Here is a 14,864-nt window from a genome sequence, read left to right on the forward strand (position 1 = left end):
TTCTGTATTGCTTATACCATTGCTGATTTGACTACCATTGTGATTGTAAATAAATAGCTCTGGATTTGCGTTTCTGTTAAATTCATGGTTGCTATTATTTAAATTACAATAACTGAGTATTTGTGACATTGTATGATAAAGTACATGCACTATTGGGCTCATCTTACCCACTAAAAATATTTATTTCGTTTGTCCTCAGCATTGTTTATATAGCCCTGCGCCTTTAAGAATACTGTAGCAAGATGGCGCCGCTTTCGCCGTATCTCGACCCGAGCCTTTAAAGCGGCGCGTCATGTCTATTCATTTAAGTCATTGGTTCTTACCCTCCCAACATGGCGGCGGCGTTGACGTGTAAAGCTGCTAGCCATGCAGCTAATCTGCTGCAGTGCGACATTAGAGATAAGTCATCTCTGCAGGTAGAAACCAGTGAGTTTTAAATTAATATGTATGATTTTATTCTGAAGAGTTATTCGTTTGTTTTAGCACGATGGGATGTTGACGCATTTTTGTTTTGCAACTTGATAAATATGCTAACGTGTATTTAAAAGCTACTCCTAAAGCTAGCAAGCAGCTATGCTAGCTACGGATTCCGGTTAATGATGCCTTCCATGACTGTCGGGAAAACAGGACTTTTAGAGGGAGTTTATCTTGAAGCTCTGTGTTCGTAAATGGAAATGGATAATACAATTTACTGTTTAGCTATTTTAGATTTTATCCCTACGTTGGTGTGTAAATTCAGTCATCTTCTGTAAAATTTAACGCCACATTGACCAGCTGCTGAAGGACGTGGATTCCGTATTAAATTTAAGGGATCTTTAGTTTTCTGGGGTTACCTGAAAGCAGCAGCATCGGTGAAAGTTAGCTAACCATATGAAGCCGGTAGAAGCACATCCCAGCATCGCTGTCTTGCAATACGATGGAGTAAAAGCTTCATCCACTTTTATTGACTTGTTTCGACTGTAGGTAAGAAACATCCCCTGGACAATGTATGTAATACTGGGTCTGATTCAGATGTTAAAAGCAACGGATTTATTTTTGTCGATGTCGATGTAGCAGGACAGAGACCTGCTCCCGAGTTTCTGTATTAAATATTTATATAGGTAAATATTTGTAGGTATATAAATATGCATTTAGGTATATGTACAAATCCTTGTCTTTATTAATCAGTAGTTTAAACATAAGATCCTAACAGGTAGAAAACCAATACTTAATAATGTTTTGGTTAATTAGTCTTAATTTGAAATGCAGAGTTAAAGTCTTGTTTCTTGTCAGTGTTTGCAGAAATGAGTCGCTTCTGTTCGGACAACAACAATTTTCCCTATGACAACAACGTCCTGGTTCTGGACTTGGTGTTGGGCTCTCTGTGGGGGGTCCCCCAGCCCATAAACTGGGACAATGTGGCCCAGCTGTTACCTGGCTTCACTCCCAAGGAGGTAAATGTAGTGAAACCGTTGTTCTCTTCTTTTGCTTCATTAGTTATCAGTAAGAAACAATCTGGCTCTGATATGGTTTTATAGTGTGCCTGTCGATTTGAGGAGCTGCAGAGCACTGGGGGGTTTCCCCGTGTGGGCTGTCAGTTTAATGCCCAAACAGGCACCGCACCATCAGACTGCCTGTCTGCAGATGGAGCTAAAACATCTGGAAACAGCCAGAGCTTCAGTGAAGTTTCAGGTAAGTGGTGTTCTGTGTATGCACAGATAAAAAAACTTCAGTTATTTCAGTTTAGCCATCAATAACTGGGCAGTAAACTTGTTTTTAAGAATTACACCTATTTTTTCCAATTGTAACTGGCTTTTAGACTTCCTGACAGGAAGACATACATTTTGTGTTGGAAATAAGACACCATACTCCACTAAACTAAGCACAGGGGTTCCCCAGGGATGGGTACTCAGTCCTTCCTCTTCCCTCTGCTGACACATGACTGTTCTCACGATTCATTAAATTAGCTGATGATACAACAGTGGTGGGACTCATGAGCAACAATAAACTCTCTTAATGCCAGCAAAACTAAAGAGCTGATTGTGGGTTTTAGAAAAAAAAGCCAGTCATCTGTTTAGAGCATCCTGATCAACTGATCCCTTCCTGATTCAACAAGTACATTGTGAATGACATGAAGACCCTGCAGCTAGTGGGCAAAATCCTGAGTTATTGGGGTTTCAGTCCCCTCCTTGATTTAAGGAGCAATTCAAGCAAAACCCCACAGTATTGTGAAAGATGCCTTTGACCCTGCAGATGTGCTGTTTAATCTTTTTTTCCATCTGAAGATAATACCGTTCCATCAAGAACAACCAGAATGTACCACAGCTTTGTTCCTCAGGAGATAAGGCTGCTGAATCTCCAGTAACGGTCTAACACTCATGCAGTTTGGATTTGACTTACATTTTAACATATACAAAAATAACAAATGATTTACTTTCTTATTTTATTTTAATCTGTACAGGATATCACACATGACTGACTAATTGACATGCAATCAATAGACAGTTTCAGTAGTTTGTCTTAAACTCCAGGGTTAGTAGTGGGTTTAAAAGCATTACAAAAGCTTGACTTGTACTCAATTGTTTTACTACTTATTTTTGCTTGCATTTATATTTCTTTTGTTTCTGTTTGCAGGCCCTAAATCGATCCCTTTGGGAAGAGGGGGTTCTGTTGAGAAGAAAGAGAAACGACCTTCAGCAGAACAGGACAACAAACCCCAAAAGCCACGAGAGTAAGTCAAGAGATGTAATTCAACTTCAACGGAATGTATGTTGATAAATTTCACAATCTTTAGAAATCTGGATAATTTACCTTATAACCAAATATCTGAAGCCTGCTTTTAATTATAATGTATATGAACCTTGTTTTACAGTCCAAACATTGTGATCCACGTGTGTGATGAGACCAAGAACCTGAAACAGGACTTCACCTGTGCCAGAGATCTTTTAGTCAAAGAGATGCGTTACTTTGCCGAATATTTGTCTTTGGACCAGCAGAGGTGGGAGGAGGTGGACATCTCTGTTCACTGTGATGTGCAGATTTTCGACTGGCTCATGAACTATGTCAGAAGGAATACAACAGGAGAAGGGAACAAGGACAAACCCCGGCTTGGTAAATCTTTGTAAAAAATTAAATTAATACAAATTTCATGATTCCTCTTAGTAATAGCTGAGCTGTTCAACTACTTCATCTGTTAGTGTTACCTGTGGGTGGCCTCACTTAAATTTCTGGTCACTGAAATGGTTTAAGTTTGGTGTGTTCTGGATTGGTTAGACCTATGTGTTCTAGATTGTTGACCCTCTGGGTTGTAAAATAAAGGATGTCTGTGTTCAGGATTCATTAACTCTGTGGTATTTTTCTGTTACAGAGCCCAGCAACGTGATCTCAATACTGATCTCCTCTGAGTTCTTAAAGATGGATTCATTAGTAAGTGTTGTCAACTTTAAAGTGAAATGTGATAACATGGATACTAAACCCACTCACTGGGTAGTAAAGTATTCACTTTCCTGACTTTCTGTTTTCTTCTTTTAACCTAGAAATTCAAATGAACTTTGGAAAGTCTAACCCTTTTGAAGACATGTTTATTCAGACAAGCCTTTAGTTAATTTTTTTTTTATCTCTGTTCGTACAATCTTTTACATCTAAATACTAATTTTATTTTACATAATTTTATTAGAAAGCACTGATTTTTATTTGTGAAATGTGCCATATAAATAAACTTCACTTAATTTTATACCACCTTAAAACTCCAAAAAATTTCTGTACTGTGTAACAAAAAAAACAAAACAAAAGAAAATGCTGACTGTGATTAACCTAAGCATGCATAACTGCTCCCCACCCGGACCATTCCAGGACCTTTAACTGGTTCTCCTTAAACCAGAGAAGGGTTCTTCAGCAGAGGGTTTAGGCTCATTGTCCTGCTGGGAGGTGGACCTCCGTCACATCTTTAACTTTGACCGGTTTCCCGGTCCCTGCTAATGGAAGAAACATCCCGAAACCAGATGCTCCCACCACCATGCTTCACTGTAAGGTTTCTGTTCTCAGCATGTTGAGAGGTGGTAGGTTTGCATCAGACTTCATGATGTCCTTGATGTCCATCAGGGGGATCTTTGCCCCTGAGACAGTCCAGCACATAACAGCAGGAAGTAAGATGCAGGCAGGAAAATCATACATATAACCATAACCAAACAGCTGGAATAGAGTACAGGAACATCTGTACGAGTCTGGACTGGAAGTCCCACAGTCACAGTTGGAGACTCCACCTGAGATGGAGGAGAACAGCAGGGCTAAGATACTGTGGGACTTACAGATCCAGACTGACAAACAGCTGATGGCTGACCAACCGGACACTGTGGTGATAGATGTAGCAGTCCCAAGAGAAGAAGCTGGAGAAACACCAAGGGCTGAAAGAGGAAACGGAGTCAAGGCCTCAGTGGTGCCAGTGGTCATCATGTGACCCCCAAACTGGAAGAGAGGCTCCAACAGATCCCAGGAAAAACCTCATAGATCTCTGTCCAGAAGAGCTCAGTCCAAGGAACAGCTGAGATCTTGAACAGAACCCTGAAGATCCCAGGGTTCTGGTAGAGGACCTGAGCTTGGAGTGAAGTGGAATAGTCAATGTGGAAAGAATAGGGCAAGCTCAGTGTTTTTTATATACATTTATCATCTTTTTCTTAATGTATGTATGTGAATGTGTAAATACTTTTTTTTTTAGATATTTTGCAGTAAAATTGTCTTATAGTCTTAAAGAAGAGCTAGAATCAGCAACAATCTGAGCTTGTTTGAATTTGTTTTGTAGAGTTATTGAGATCTTCGGTGAAAGGTATTTATTAACAAGTAAACTATTATTCTGTTCAGGTAGATGAGTGCATCCTGTACTGCCACAAACACATGAGTGCCATTGTAGCTACGCCCTGCAATATGAACTGCATCAACAGCAACCTGACTACACGGATTGCTGAACTCTTCAATCACAATGAGGCCGATGACATCCGCGACAAAAAAGATAAGTTTAAGAGGTAAGAAGAAATATGAAGGTTTTGCTCTACCAAGTCTCAAGGAATACTTCTACACCACACAAATCAGATGTCTGATATACTGGTGTAATGATGAATATGTGTCAAGGCTGTAAAGTCTAGAAATAGATACAAAAAACATAAAAGTAAGAAATTTAATAGTGCACAAAGGGTCATTTGGTAAATTAAGAAATCAGCTGTATTTAATAACCAAAACTCCAATTTAAGATATAGAATACACTGGTTAATAAATATAAATTGTAGAAAGAGACAAAAAATTTCAGCTGGTTCTCATGGGATTCAAGGTTTATTCCGAGTTTAAACATTCAATGGAAAACTGATGGCAATGTTCCCAAGAACTGCTTTGAAATTTGGGCCTAATTAAATAGGGCTAAGGTGTGATAAATTTTAATTCATCACAAGGCCACACTGTGGTTACATTTCTGTATGGTGAAAGAAAAAAGTGAGTTTTTAATTTTGTTCTTCATGTTCTTTCTTGGTCAAAGCAAACTGTTTCAGAAGAAAATTGAGCATCTGTTCGATCCACGTTACCAGAACAAAGATTCTCCAGGAAATGCTTCAACTCTCTACAAGTTAGTGAAAACATCTTTGCTTTGGCTTTTATTTATTTATTTTATTGTGTGCTTAAAAATGTTCAGCTTTTGTTTTTGTTTGTTATTCTAAACAATGCAGGTGTGGTCTGTGCCTTAAACTGCTGACCAAAGACACAGAGAGGAAGATCTCCTGTGTTCCTGGGAAAATCAATATAGATGTTCGAGGAGAAATCATCTATACACACATCAGGTAGATATTACTGACATCCCTTATTTATAAATGACATCATCTAAATAAGTAAAAAGTTTATTCAACAAGAAATGATGATTTTCACTTTGACAGTACCAGCTTCAGTGTGTAATTGCTGCACTTCTGTGTGTGTTTTTCAGACAAAAAAGCTGGAATGTACATGAATACATCATGGGCCTTTATGAGGTGCTGAAATCCTGGGTCCTGGTTTACTGGAGAATCTGGGGAACCATCAACACTCTGACCTGCTCCAGATGCCAGCAGGTCAGACTGTGGGAACATGAGATCAAATGAGAAAAGCTGAAGTATGAGAAATGAGACGTGGATTTATTGAATTTAATATTGAATCTAAAACTCATGTGTTTGAATATGCAGGTGTTTGTATGTGCAGAGCTGACCTACTGCAGATATCATCCAGACAGTGTGCTGTACCCCGGGATGGGCACTGAGAAAGGCTGGTACGGTGCAGGAATATATACCTGCTGCAACCAGAGAGTTCTCCGCTTCGATCCCACTGGAATACCAAAGGTAGATCTATATCCAAGTCCTCCACCTAATAGGAATGGACTAAAAAACATCTTAAACTAAAGTCATTCAATTAAAAAAAACTAACACAGGCCAGACAAAGAGTGATACACAACACTTGTATGGACAGCAAAAAACAAGGAGCTTGATGTTGCTCGCCCAGACATGGGTTACCTGGACCCCACCCTGGAGCCAGGTGTGGGGGAGGGGCTCATTGATGAGCACCTAAGCTTAGCTTGATCGAGATACATGCATTCACCATTCTGTCAGCTGACCACCAGCAGGAGGGGACGTGAGCTATGTGTGCCATCTGAAAGAGTGGGCCTTGGTGCTCTGACACTAGCCTACTGAAGCTGGCCCTTGGGACGACATGGAATGTCAGGAGCCTGAGCCTGGTGTTCAGCGTTGCTGTCACACATGGAGTGAAGAGGCTGAAAGCTTCATCTAATGTTACTGTGCAAACTTTTACACCACTCCAAATTTATTTACATTTTCTTCCAATAAGTCAAACATCCAAATGTTCTTTAAAAGGCCTCCTGGAAACCTGGAAAACTGATGCTATTTTTTCTTTAGACTTTGGCTGTTTTTAAACGTGAATTGCTTTTCATCCTTTTTTTTCCCTGTCACTGGATTTGAATGCGTGTGTGTGTTCAGGGCTGTAAGGTGCGAGACCACATCGTTAGAGTTCCTGATGAGGAAAACTGTGACGAGCTGACCTCAGCCCAGACCCGAGTCCTGAATGACCTTCTGCTGCACAGAGATGCTGTGTGTTTGTCCAACGCTCCACCTGGAGACGGGTCAGTCTTCTTCAGAGTGAACATTTATTCCAGCTGTCTGGTTGTAATTTGAGGGATCACTTCTTATAAAGCTTTGAATATTTGTGTGTTTGTGTGTCAGGACTGAGGACAGTGTGTTTAATGCAGAAAAGGTCCAAGACTGGGACCCTCTGTTAGAGCCGATCCTCCTTGGACCTCTGAGAGGAGATGGAACCAACGTATGTCTCTCATCGTCTTTGGTTTTGGTTTGCCTTCCTCTGTAAGATTCTTTTAGTTTTATTTTGATTTTTACTGCTGCTTCTTTGTGTTTTTCATCAGTTCTTTCTTTTTAAAAACTGGAGTCTTCAGCTGGTAGGACTTCTCTTTCATTTCCTGTGATAAATCTGCTTCTGATGCTTTTATCAGATTGATCAAACTGTAGATCCATTAATACCTGATATGTTTGAGCCTGAACTCCAGTGGAAAATCAATTTGCTCTTCTAGAGGCAGCAGTCTCTCCTGTCAGAGGATGAGGAGTACACCACAGGGTCAGAGGTCACTGAGGATGAAGTTGGAGATGAGGAAGAGTTGTCCAAGAAACAAGGTAGAGATTAATGAATTGAATTGAATTTTAAGTTCATATTTGAAACACTTTTACAAAAGAAAATAGTAAGAATTTTTTACATTATTATTACAACGACCAGCCACGCCAAATATTTGGTATTACAGGGATAAGCCCGGTGGTAGGTGGCCGTTTGCTGGCCGACCGGGATTTAGTAAAAAAAAATGATTAAAGTTGACAGGAAAGTTGAAAATATGACTATTTATTATGTGATATTGTAAGATATTTGTGTCAAATATTTACACATGTACAGTTTTACAAAAAGGCACTTTTGAAATACTTTTTAAAACAAAAATACAATTAAAATAAATACTAATTGATTGCACCTAATTTGAATTCTAATTTAAGTCACATTTACAAATAAATTAAATTAACATAAATGAAAAAGTGCAAACAGAGCACCAACACCCGTCTCACTTCCAGGCCAATGAATAACAACAGAGAACTCTGAAAAACAGACAGATGCTGTACTGTACTGTGCTTTTTGTGGCACAGGCTGCATGTTGGATCACTACATGGAACAACAAAACATCTAATGCTGAATTTAATAGCATCATTTTACTGTTAAGCATAGATAATATTTTCATTCAGCACAAAACATTCTTACCATATTCAGTCTTGTAAAGCCACCTGCTGAATTTCGGCTCAACTAACCATTTTTGGTTAAACCCGCTCGTTCCATGTTTATTGCTGTGGCTCTGACAACATGCTAACTCCAGGTACCTGAAGGTGGCTCAGCCTCAGGGCTCATTAGAGTCCTGCAGGGCTCCATGAACAGCATCCAGACCTGAGCGCGCGGTGGGGGCGTTTATACTTGGAACTTATGTCGGTGCAGTTTTCTCCAAAAAGACAGGGGCAGTACGCTACGTAACCAGTGGAAATACGGTAAAAAGAGAGCAGATGGTTGTCACATCAAATATGGCTGCACGTATTCAGGAGGAAGAGCTGTTGTGTTTCTGGCTGTGATACAGAGAGGATGTTTCAATAAATCATTCAGCCACCAGGCTTATAACACGCTGGGGGACACATTGTATTAAATATGAGTCTAAGGATTTAAGCAAAGTCTAAATTTTAGATATTGAGTTGCTATGGGGACATACAATAATGTAGAGGCTTCTGAGCTAAAAGGGATTGAAGTGTAGGGGTAAGAGTATAGAGTTTATTACATTAAATAAATAATCAATAAATTAATTTAGTTATTCATTAAATAATTGCACTTGTAGAGCACCACACTTTATCAGTCTCAACAAAAAGGACTTCTTTTTATATGAAGGGACCATAAATCACACACACAAAACATGGTAATCTGAGAATTATTATACATTATACATATTTATTAAAAGAACTAAAAATAAAAAACCTCTGTTGTAGATTTTTTTACTTTCAGTGGTCCATAACCATTTTCTTTAAACTGACCTAATATATTTTAAAATTATGATTAAAACGGCAGTAAAAAGTTTGATTAAGGGAAAAATCTGGGTTATAAAAATTGACAATGTATTTTGAGGCACAATATTGAGGTGTAATAAACTTGGAAATTATTAGAATAACACCAAGCTGAACCTTAATTTAAACCTACTTAGGCACCAGGACTTATCACCGCCATAACAAATAGTTGGTCGCCTCACTGTGAGATGAATTCAGTTTCTGCAGTGATACCAAGCAGGGATAGGTCGGCTGAAGATCAGAGCCTGGTTCTTCTGAAGTGGAACTTCTCCCAGAAGAACCAGGCTGTCAGTTAGATGTTCAGGTACTCTTGGTGATCAGGGCAGCGGAGAGTCCAGTGCACAGAACCAAAGGACCACTTGTAGTGTCTGGAGACCAGAGGATCGGTCAGCAATACGATGGATAGTTTGGTGTCTTTGTTCTGGTTCAGATGAAGTACGAGTTGTGTTCCCGAGCGTTGGGACTAATTACAAAGTTCTGACTGTCCATTTACTTGTTACAGACTAATGGGCCAGCTTGACTGGACGGTACAGGCTAGATTGAATACTTGTCTAACAATGCAGAGAGTTACAACCAAAATTAAGAGTCAACGGAAAACAACAGAAAAACAAAAAAGCAAGACCAAAAGGCAACAAGCACAAAACAAAGGGGACAGAAAAAGCTGAAGACAAAAACAAAAGGCAGCACCAAGCATACAGTTTTAAGCTTGCGACAGGGGCGGGTTTGGGGAGGTCGGCACGGCTGCATCCAATCAGAAGATAGGGTTTGTCTGAGGGGCATCGAGTTTGACCGGCTCCAAACCAATCAGATCTTGTTGCTTCACCCAGGGCAATTCACACAGATCCAAATGAAATGGAGGGGTTTTGGTTTGGTTATCTGTGTAATAATACTGCAAGCCCCTGCCTGAAGAAAAGAAAAACAAGAAGTTTTAGTAAAACATTTTGTCAGTTGACATTCTCATGAGGTTTAGCATGTTTGACTAACAATATCAAGTCTGATCTGAACTAAAGACTGAGTCACACGACCAAATCTGTTCATGAGACTTATTCAGAAGGAAATGTTCAAACTGTTCAACTGATTATTGGGCTACAGCTGGAGAGCTACAGTGTATTTTATCTGGGCAACATACCAGCGAGACAGATGCCTGTTACAAATATTACAGGTGGCCAGCAAAAAGGCAATAGTTTTTGTCAGTAAATTAATTCAAACCACAAGTAAAAAGAATTGTTGGAGTCCTAACAGCCAGAGGATTTATACTTCTTGTCAACACTCAGTTATCAGTAGGAGCTGCTGTGGTTCCGTCTCTCAATCTGAAGAAGAAATTGATAATAACCAGTTTATCACTGCAGTCTATTTGAAGCTATATAAAGTGCCTATAAGTCGTATTCACCTCCTTGGATGTTTTATGCTTTTATTGCTGTCATAAATCAATCATGGTCAATATAAATTGGCCCTCTTTACCAAAAAAACCTTCACTGTTAAAGTAAAATAAATTTTTTACAGAGTAATACCAATCAAATAAAAATATATAATGTAAAATAAATAATTGCACAACTATTCACCCCCTTTAAAGTGACTGTCCTAATTCAACTTGGAGAAAAGATAGAAAAGTACAAGTCAGGGGATGAATAATTTGTTTAAAACCAACTCTGTTTTGTCACAAACCTGAAAGAACTTCACTTCTTCAGGTGTTTTACTTCCTCATGCCTCCTGGTTTAATCAGACATGACTCTGATTTTTGGTTATTGTGAATCACTTTGTAAAACGACAAAGTTTGGAGGAATGTTAAACAACAACGTGTTTCGATTAATAACCTGACAGTAAACATCTTGTGGTGTCATGTCCTGTTTTTTTTTCTCGCTACCTAAATTTTATGAATGGAGGAAAGTGCAGTTTCCCTTTCCCGCCAGCATATGGCGCCTGATGGACTCAAATAAATTTCTTGTTATTATTTACAGATAGTTTCTGTTTATTTTTCTATTTCCAGCTTCTAAAAAAGCCAAAAAATCCCACCGACCTCTGAAGAAACAACTGTCTTCTCCAAATTTCCAACGCAAAGAAAAAACAGCAAAAGTAAGTCTGGTTTTATGAATCTTTTTACTTTCACTCACTCTGAGTAAAACAGGAGTCTTCAGACCAAACTTTAACTACTACGCAGAAATATTCACCCCTTTTCAATTTTTTTTTTTTTGCCCTACAACCTGTAATTTAAACTGATTTTTATTTGATCATAAGTAATAAACCTACACAAAATACTGAAAAAAACATGTTTGAAATAATTCTAAAAATAGAGAACTAAAAAGTGGTGCATGTGTGGCCTTTTTTATGTAATTTCTCATTGAGTCCTCCCATTCATCAACTGTAACTGTATCAGAACTCTCCCCTTTAAAAATAGGTGGTTCCTTCACCTGGCTCCTGGAGACGAGCTGGACCTGAGAAAGATCCAATGAGCTGCATGGGACTTGATGGCTCTCATTTTGAGTTATTTTAATTGCAGTTCCACTTGGGCTGCTTGAGTTCAGGTGTGCCATCACACTATCAGCCAGCTGTTGCCCTATTTGTTGGACAATAGTGCTCATCTGCTCAACTAGCCCAGCATTATTAACATGAGAATCCGGAATAGATGTGCTAGAACACTGAGGAGGTTGAATATTAGGACAGGTCTGACTACTGGGTGTGACAGTTTCCCCAGTCACGAATGAGTCATGTGGAGTGTGGAGAGTGGAGTCACCTTTGATTGACCAAAATTACTGAAACTCATTTTGACAAAAGTCCAAGAGCATTCAAAAGAAATGTCCGTTCACAAAGATTCATAAACACACTCAGATGCTCTGAGGATTACCCATAATACCCCGCTCTTCCTAGGTGAAGGCAATATAACTTTTTACCAGCAGATGGTGCATTTTAGCAGGATTTAACCTGAACCATTTTAACTATGTTACACATGCACATATATTCAACCCTTTGCTTTGAAACCAACAGTCATTAGAACGATCCACCTGTAGGAGAGATGATGGAGATGTATGGAGAGATCATGTTTTTTCAAATGACAGTGAGATATTTGTATTTTAAGCACATGACATTAGGCTGATGCTCTTTATTGTTGAATGTTCCTTCAGATGCAGAGCATCCATTTCTTTTTAACTTTAGGAGTTTAATGTGTACTCTATTTATTAGGAAACATTATTTAATGAACCTTAAGTGTTTTAATTTACTTTTATCTGACAAACTGTAACAATAAAAGCAGCATTATTTCTGTCTTCACAGTCACAGAACCGGGAGAACACGCCTTTCACGTAAGTTCACCAGAACCCAGAACTGTTCTTGTGTACCTGCTGGCCAGGTCACATCACCTGATGCTTGCCTGCTGCAGTCAGTACTGGATAATGGTGTGTGTGTGTGTGTGTGTGTGTGTGCGTGTGTGTGTGTGTGTGCGTATGTGCGTGTCTTACAGAGTAAGCATTCAGAAGAGTAAGTGGGACAGCTCTCGCTCCATGCGCTACAACCAGGATGCTCAAAGAGAAGAGGGTAAAGGATGACTCGATGCAAACCTGCAAAGTTTTTATTCATTTAAGTTGATCAGTTTTTTTGTTTCTTTTTGTTCGTCTAAGCAGACCAGCGTCGCATGGTGGAGATCATTGGCTACCTGACCAAGATGAGGTTTGGAGACCATGAAGAGTGTAATTCCAAGGATACTAAAGAGGTCTGATTATAAGCTGTATCACCTTTTATGGTTTTATAATAAGAATATGAGAAATGTGAGTTTGACTGAAATTATTTGGTGGTAAGCTGACAAAGCTGTGATCATTGTTTGTCAATGCTTGATTGTTTTGACTGTGTGTGTGTGTGTGTGTGGTCTGCTGCTATAGCCTGCAGGGGGGATCTATGCGAGCCTGGAAGCACAGTTTAAGAGTTCCTCTCAAGCCAAACAGAGTACAGAGAAGGCCCCCAGGTACTTTACCATCACACACCTATATCCATGTGTAAATGTTCTCCTGAATAACTTTTTCTTTCTCTGGTTCTGCAGATCTAAAATTCGCTATGCTCAGATCAAAACAAGCTAAAGTACATGAAGAGATAAAGAGTCCCTGAACTTTAAAGGAGGCGACATTAAACCTGAAAATCAACACAGATAAAGGACAAGATGTAATCTTCTGTGATAGTTAATTATTTTTAATCTGGCAGCATGATCACCGCTTTAAGCTCAGCTGTAGACGGCCTCCTCATCCTACCCCCTCCATTCTCTGCTGACCCTGGTGGACACACAGCTCACCATCAGCTACATCCTCTGCTGCTCAGCTCGTTGCATGTTGTTCCAGCTGTGGTCACACACAGAGCAGGACGACTGCAGTTCAGCTTGTCTAATTCTCAGAACCTAAAACAGAGATATGTTCAGGCTTTGAGTATGAGATGGGTCATTCACTTACATTTTTCCCCATTTCAGGTAGATAGATTTATCATCATTCTAAGATGTACTTTATATGACTCTGGGACAAATAAAACAGGAATTGATACTAAACTTCATTGAGAATTGTCCCTTTTTTGTCCACTGGATGGCAGAATAAAACTTTGAGGGGTTCCAGAATTCTAAGTGATCAACTTTGTCCTTAGCTGTTTTTCAATTGCCAAGTGTAGCGCGGCCAGCCTCGCCCTATCTCGATTTTATACGGCCTCTGTGATTTTACAGCTGAGTGCCTTCTCGCTGTCGGAAGAATTGTCATAGCAAGGCTGCTCAACACTTCTTCAATGTCATTTCTTGTTGATACCCAACAATGGAGGACGCTGAGGTCACGGTATGCCTGGTGCTAGGTCTGTGGTTAGTTATACAAAAGTTAAAAGTGAGCCATAAAAGGCTTACAAGGCTTATGCTGCAAAAAATGGATAAAAGCAAGTTGGTGTGGCTGTAGAAAATGGCGGATGAAAACAGTGTTTTCGAAGCAGTTGCTGCCATGACTCATCCAGTGACATGGCTCCCTGACCAGCCAATGGTCTGCAGTCCGCTGATGTGAGGTCATTGGTTCGGCGCAGGTTGCCTGGAACCAAGGCTCGGTAAGTTCTAAGAACCGAGCTGGAAGCAGGTAGAATAGCCCAATGGAAAGCCTCTGAACTCACGCCGGGTCGACTCGAGTACAGGCTGAGTTGAGACCATGAGAAAAGAGCTGTAGAGGTCAGCCTCCTAGTGTAGCGCACTGAGAAGTAAATGGTTTACGATGGTCCAACCAGAAAAAAACTATTTAACCAACGTGTCTGACTGAGACGTTGTGATTTTTTATTTATTTTTTCAAAACTGTATGTTTGTCAAAAAAATCCATCAGCATACTAAAAGAAAGAGTCATTTTGAAATGAAAAATTTGAATTTGAAATGTATTTTTTCTGGGTTTTTTTTTTTTTGGACTAAAATATTCAGATTGAATTTATTATCATTCACCATGTTAAAAAAAATCATGAAGGAAATATGTGAAAGGTCTCTGAACTCTGTTCTGTCATTGTAATTTCTTTTTTTTTAGTGTTGAGTTGATAACATGAGTTGAACTTCCTTTTATTGACTGCAACTTAAAGCAAGTGACAAGTTGGAGATTGTGATGAAGTGAAGATTCAACAAAATCTGCTGCGTCTTTAAACAGATAACTTTTACTAATTGGCTTTTTATTTTTGTAGTTCCCTGAGGTGACTTTTGTTGTGAATTGGTACTATATAAATAAATTAAATTGAACTGAA

At 39.3% G+C, this 14,864-nt stretch overlaps 1 protein-coding gene across 3 annotated transcripts; it reads left to right on the top strand.

Annotated features, from left to right (window-relative positions):
- Window positions 1-300: 300 nt before the first annotated feature.
- Window positions 301-14,864, top strand: kiaa1841 (KIAA1841 ortholog). 3 transcript variants are annotated; one of them, XM_017437959.3, is made up of 21 exons: window positions 301-426; window positions 1,273-1,433; window positions 1,518-1,671; window positions 2,614-2,710; window positions 2,852-3,090; window positions 3,347-3,405; window positions 4,837-4,997; window positions 5,501-5,587; window positions 5,688-5,798; window positions 5,939-6,062; window positions 6,174-6,326; window positions 6,978-7,120; window positions 7,221-7,317; window positions 7,418-7,450; window positions 7,583-7,682; window positions 11,134-11,219; window positions 12,414-12,442; window positions 12,601-12,674; window positions 12,761-12,849; window positions 13,016-13,098; window positions 13,174-14,864. In XM_017437959.3, exons 1-21 carry the CDS (start codon window positions 333-335, stop codon window positions 13,208-13,210), a joined length of 2,211 nt encoding a protein of 736 aa, XP_017293448.2. In that variant the 5' UTR covers window positions 301-332; the 3' UTR covers window positions 13,211-14,864. The 3 variants fall into 3 exon arrangements, with proteins under 3 accessions (XP_017293448.2, XP_017293450.1, XP_017293449.1); XM_017437961.3 differs by having other exon boundaries at window positions 325-416; XM_017437960.3 differs by lacking the exon at window positions 301-426 and adding an exon at window positions 818-963.

Source organism: Kryptolebias marmoratus, linkage group LG22, assembly GCF_001649575.2.
Source record: "Kryptolebias marmoratus isolate JLee-2015 linkage group LG22, ASM164957v2, whole genome shotgun sequence".
Classification (NCBI taxonomy): domain Eukaryota; kingdom Metazoa; phylum Chordata; class Actinopteri; order Cyprinodontiformes; family Rivulidae; genus Kryptolebias; species Kryptolebias marmoratus.

Excerpts from the sequence above, each read along its gene's own strand:
- kiaa1841 (XM_017437959.3), top strand. The coding sequence starts at position 333 with ATGGCGGCGGCGTTGACGTGTAAAGCTGCTAGCCATGCAGCTAATCTG. Across the intron at positions 3,091-3,346 it reads CAAGGACAAACCCCGGCTTG|AGCCCAGCAACGTGATCTCA; the intron begins GTAAATCTTTGT and ends TTTCTGTTACAG. Across the intron at positions 6,063-6,173 it reads CCTGCTCCAGATGCCAGCAG|GTGTTTGTATGTGCAGAGCT; the intron begins GTCAGACTGTGG and ends TTGAATATGCAG.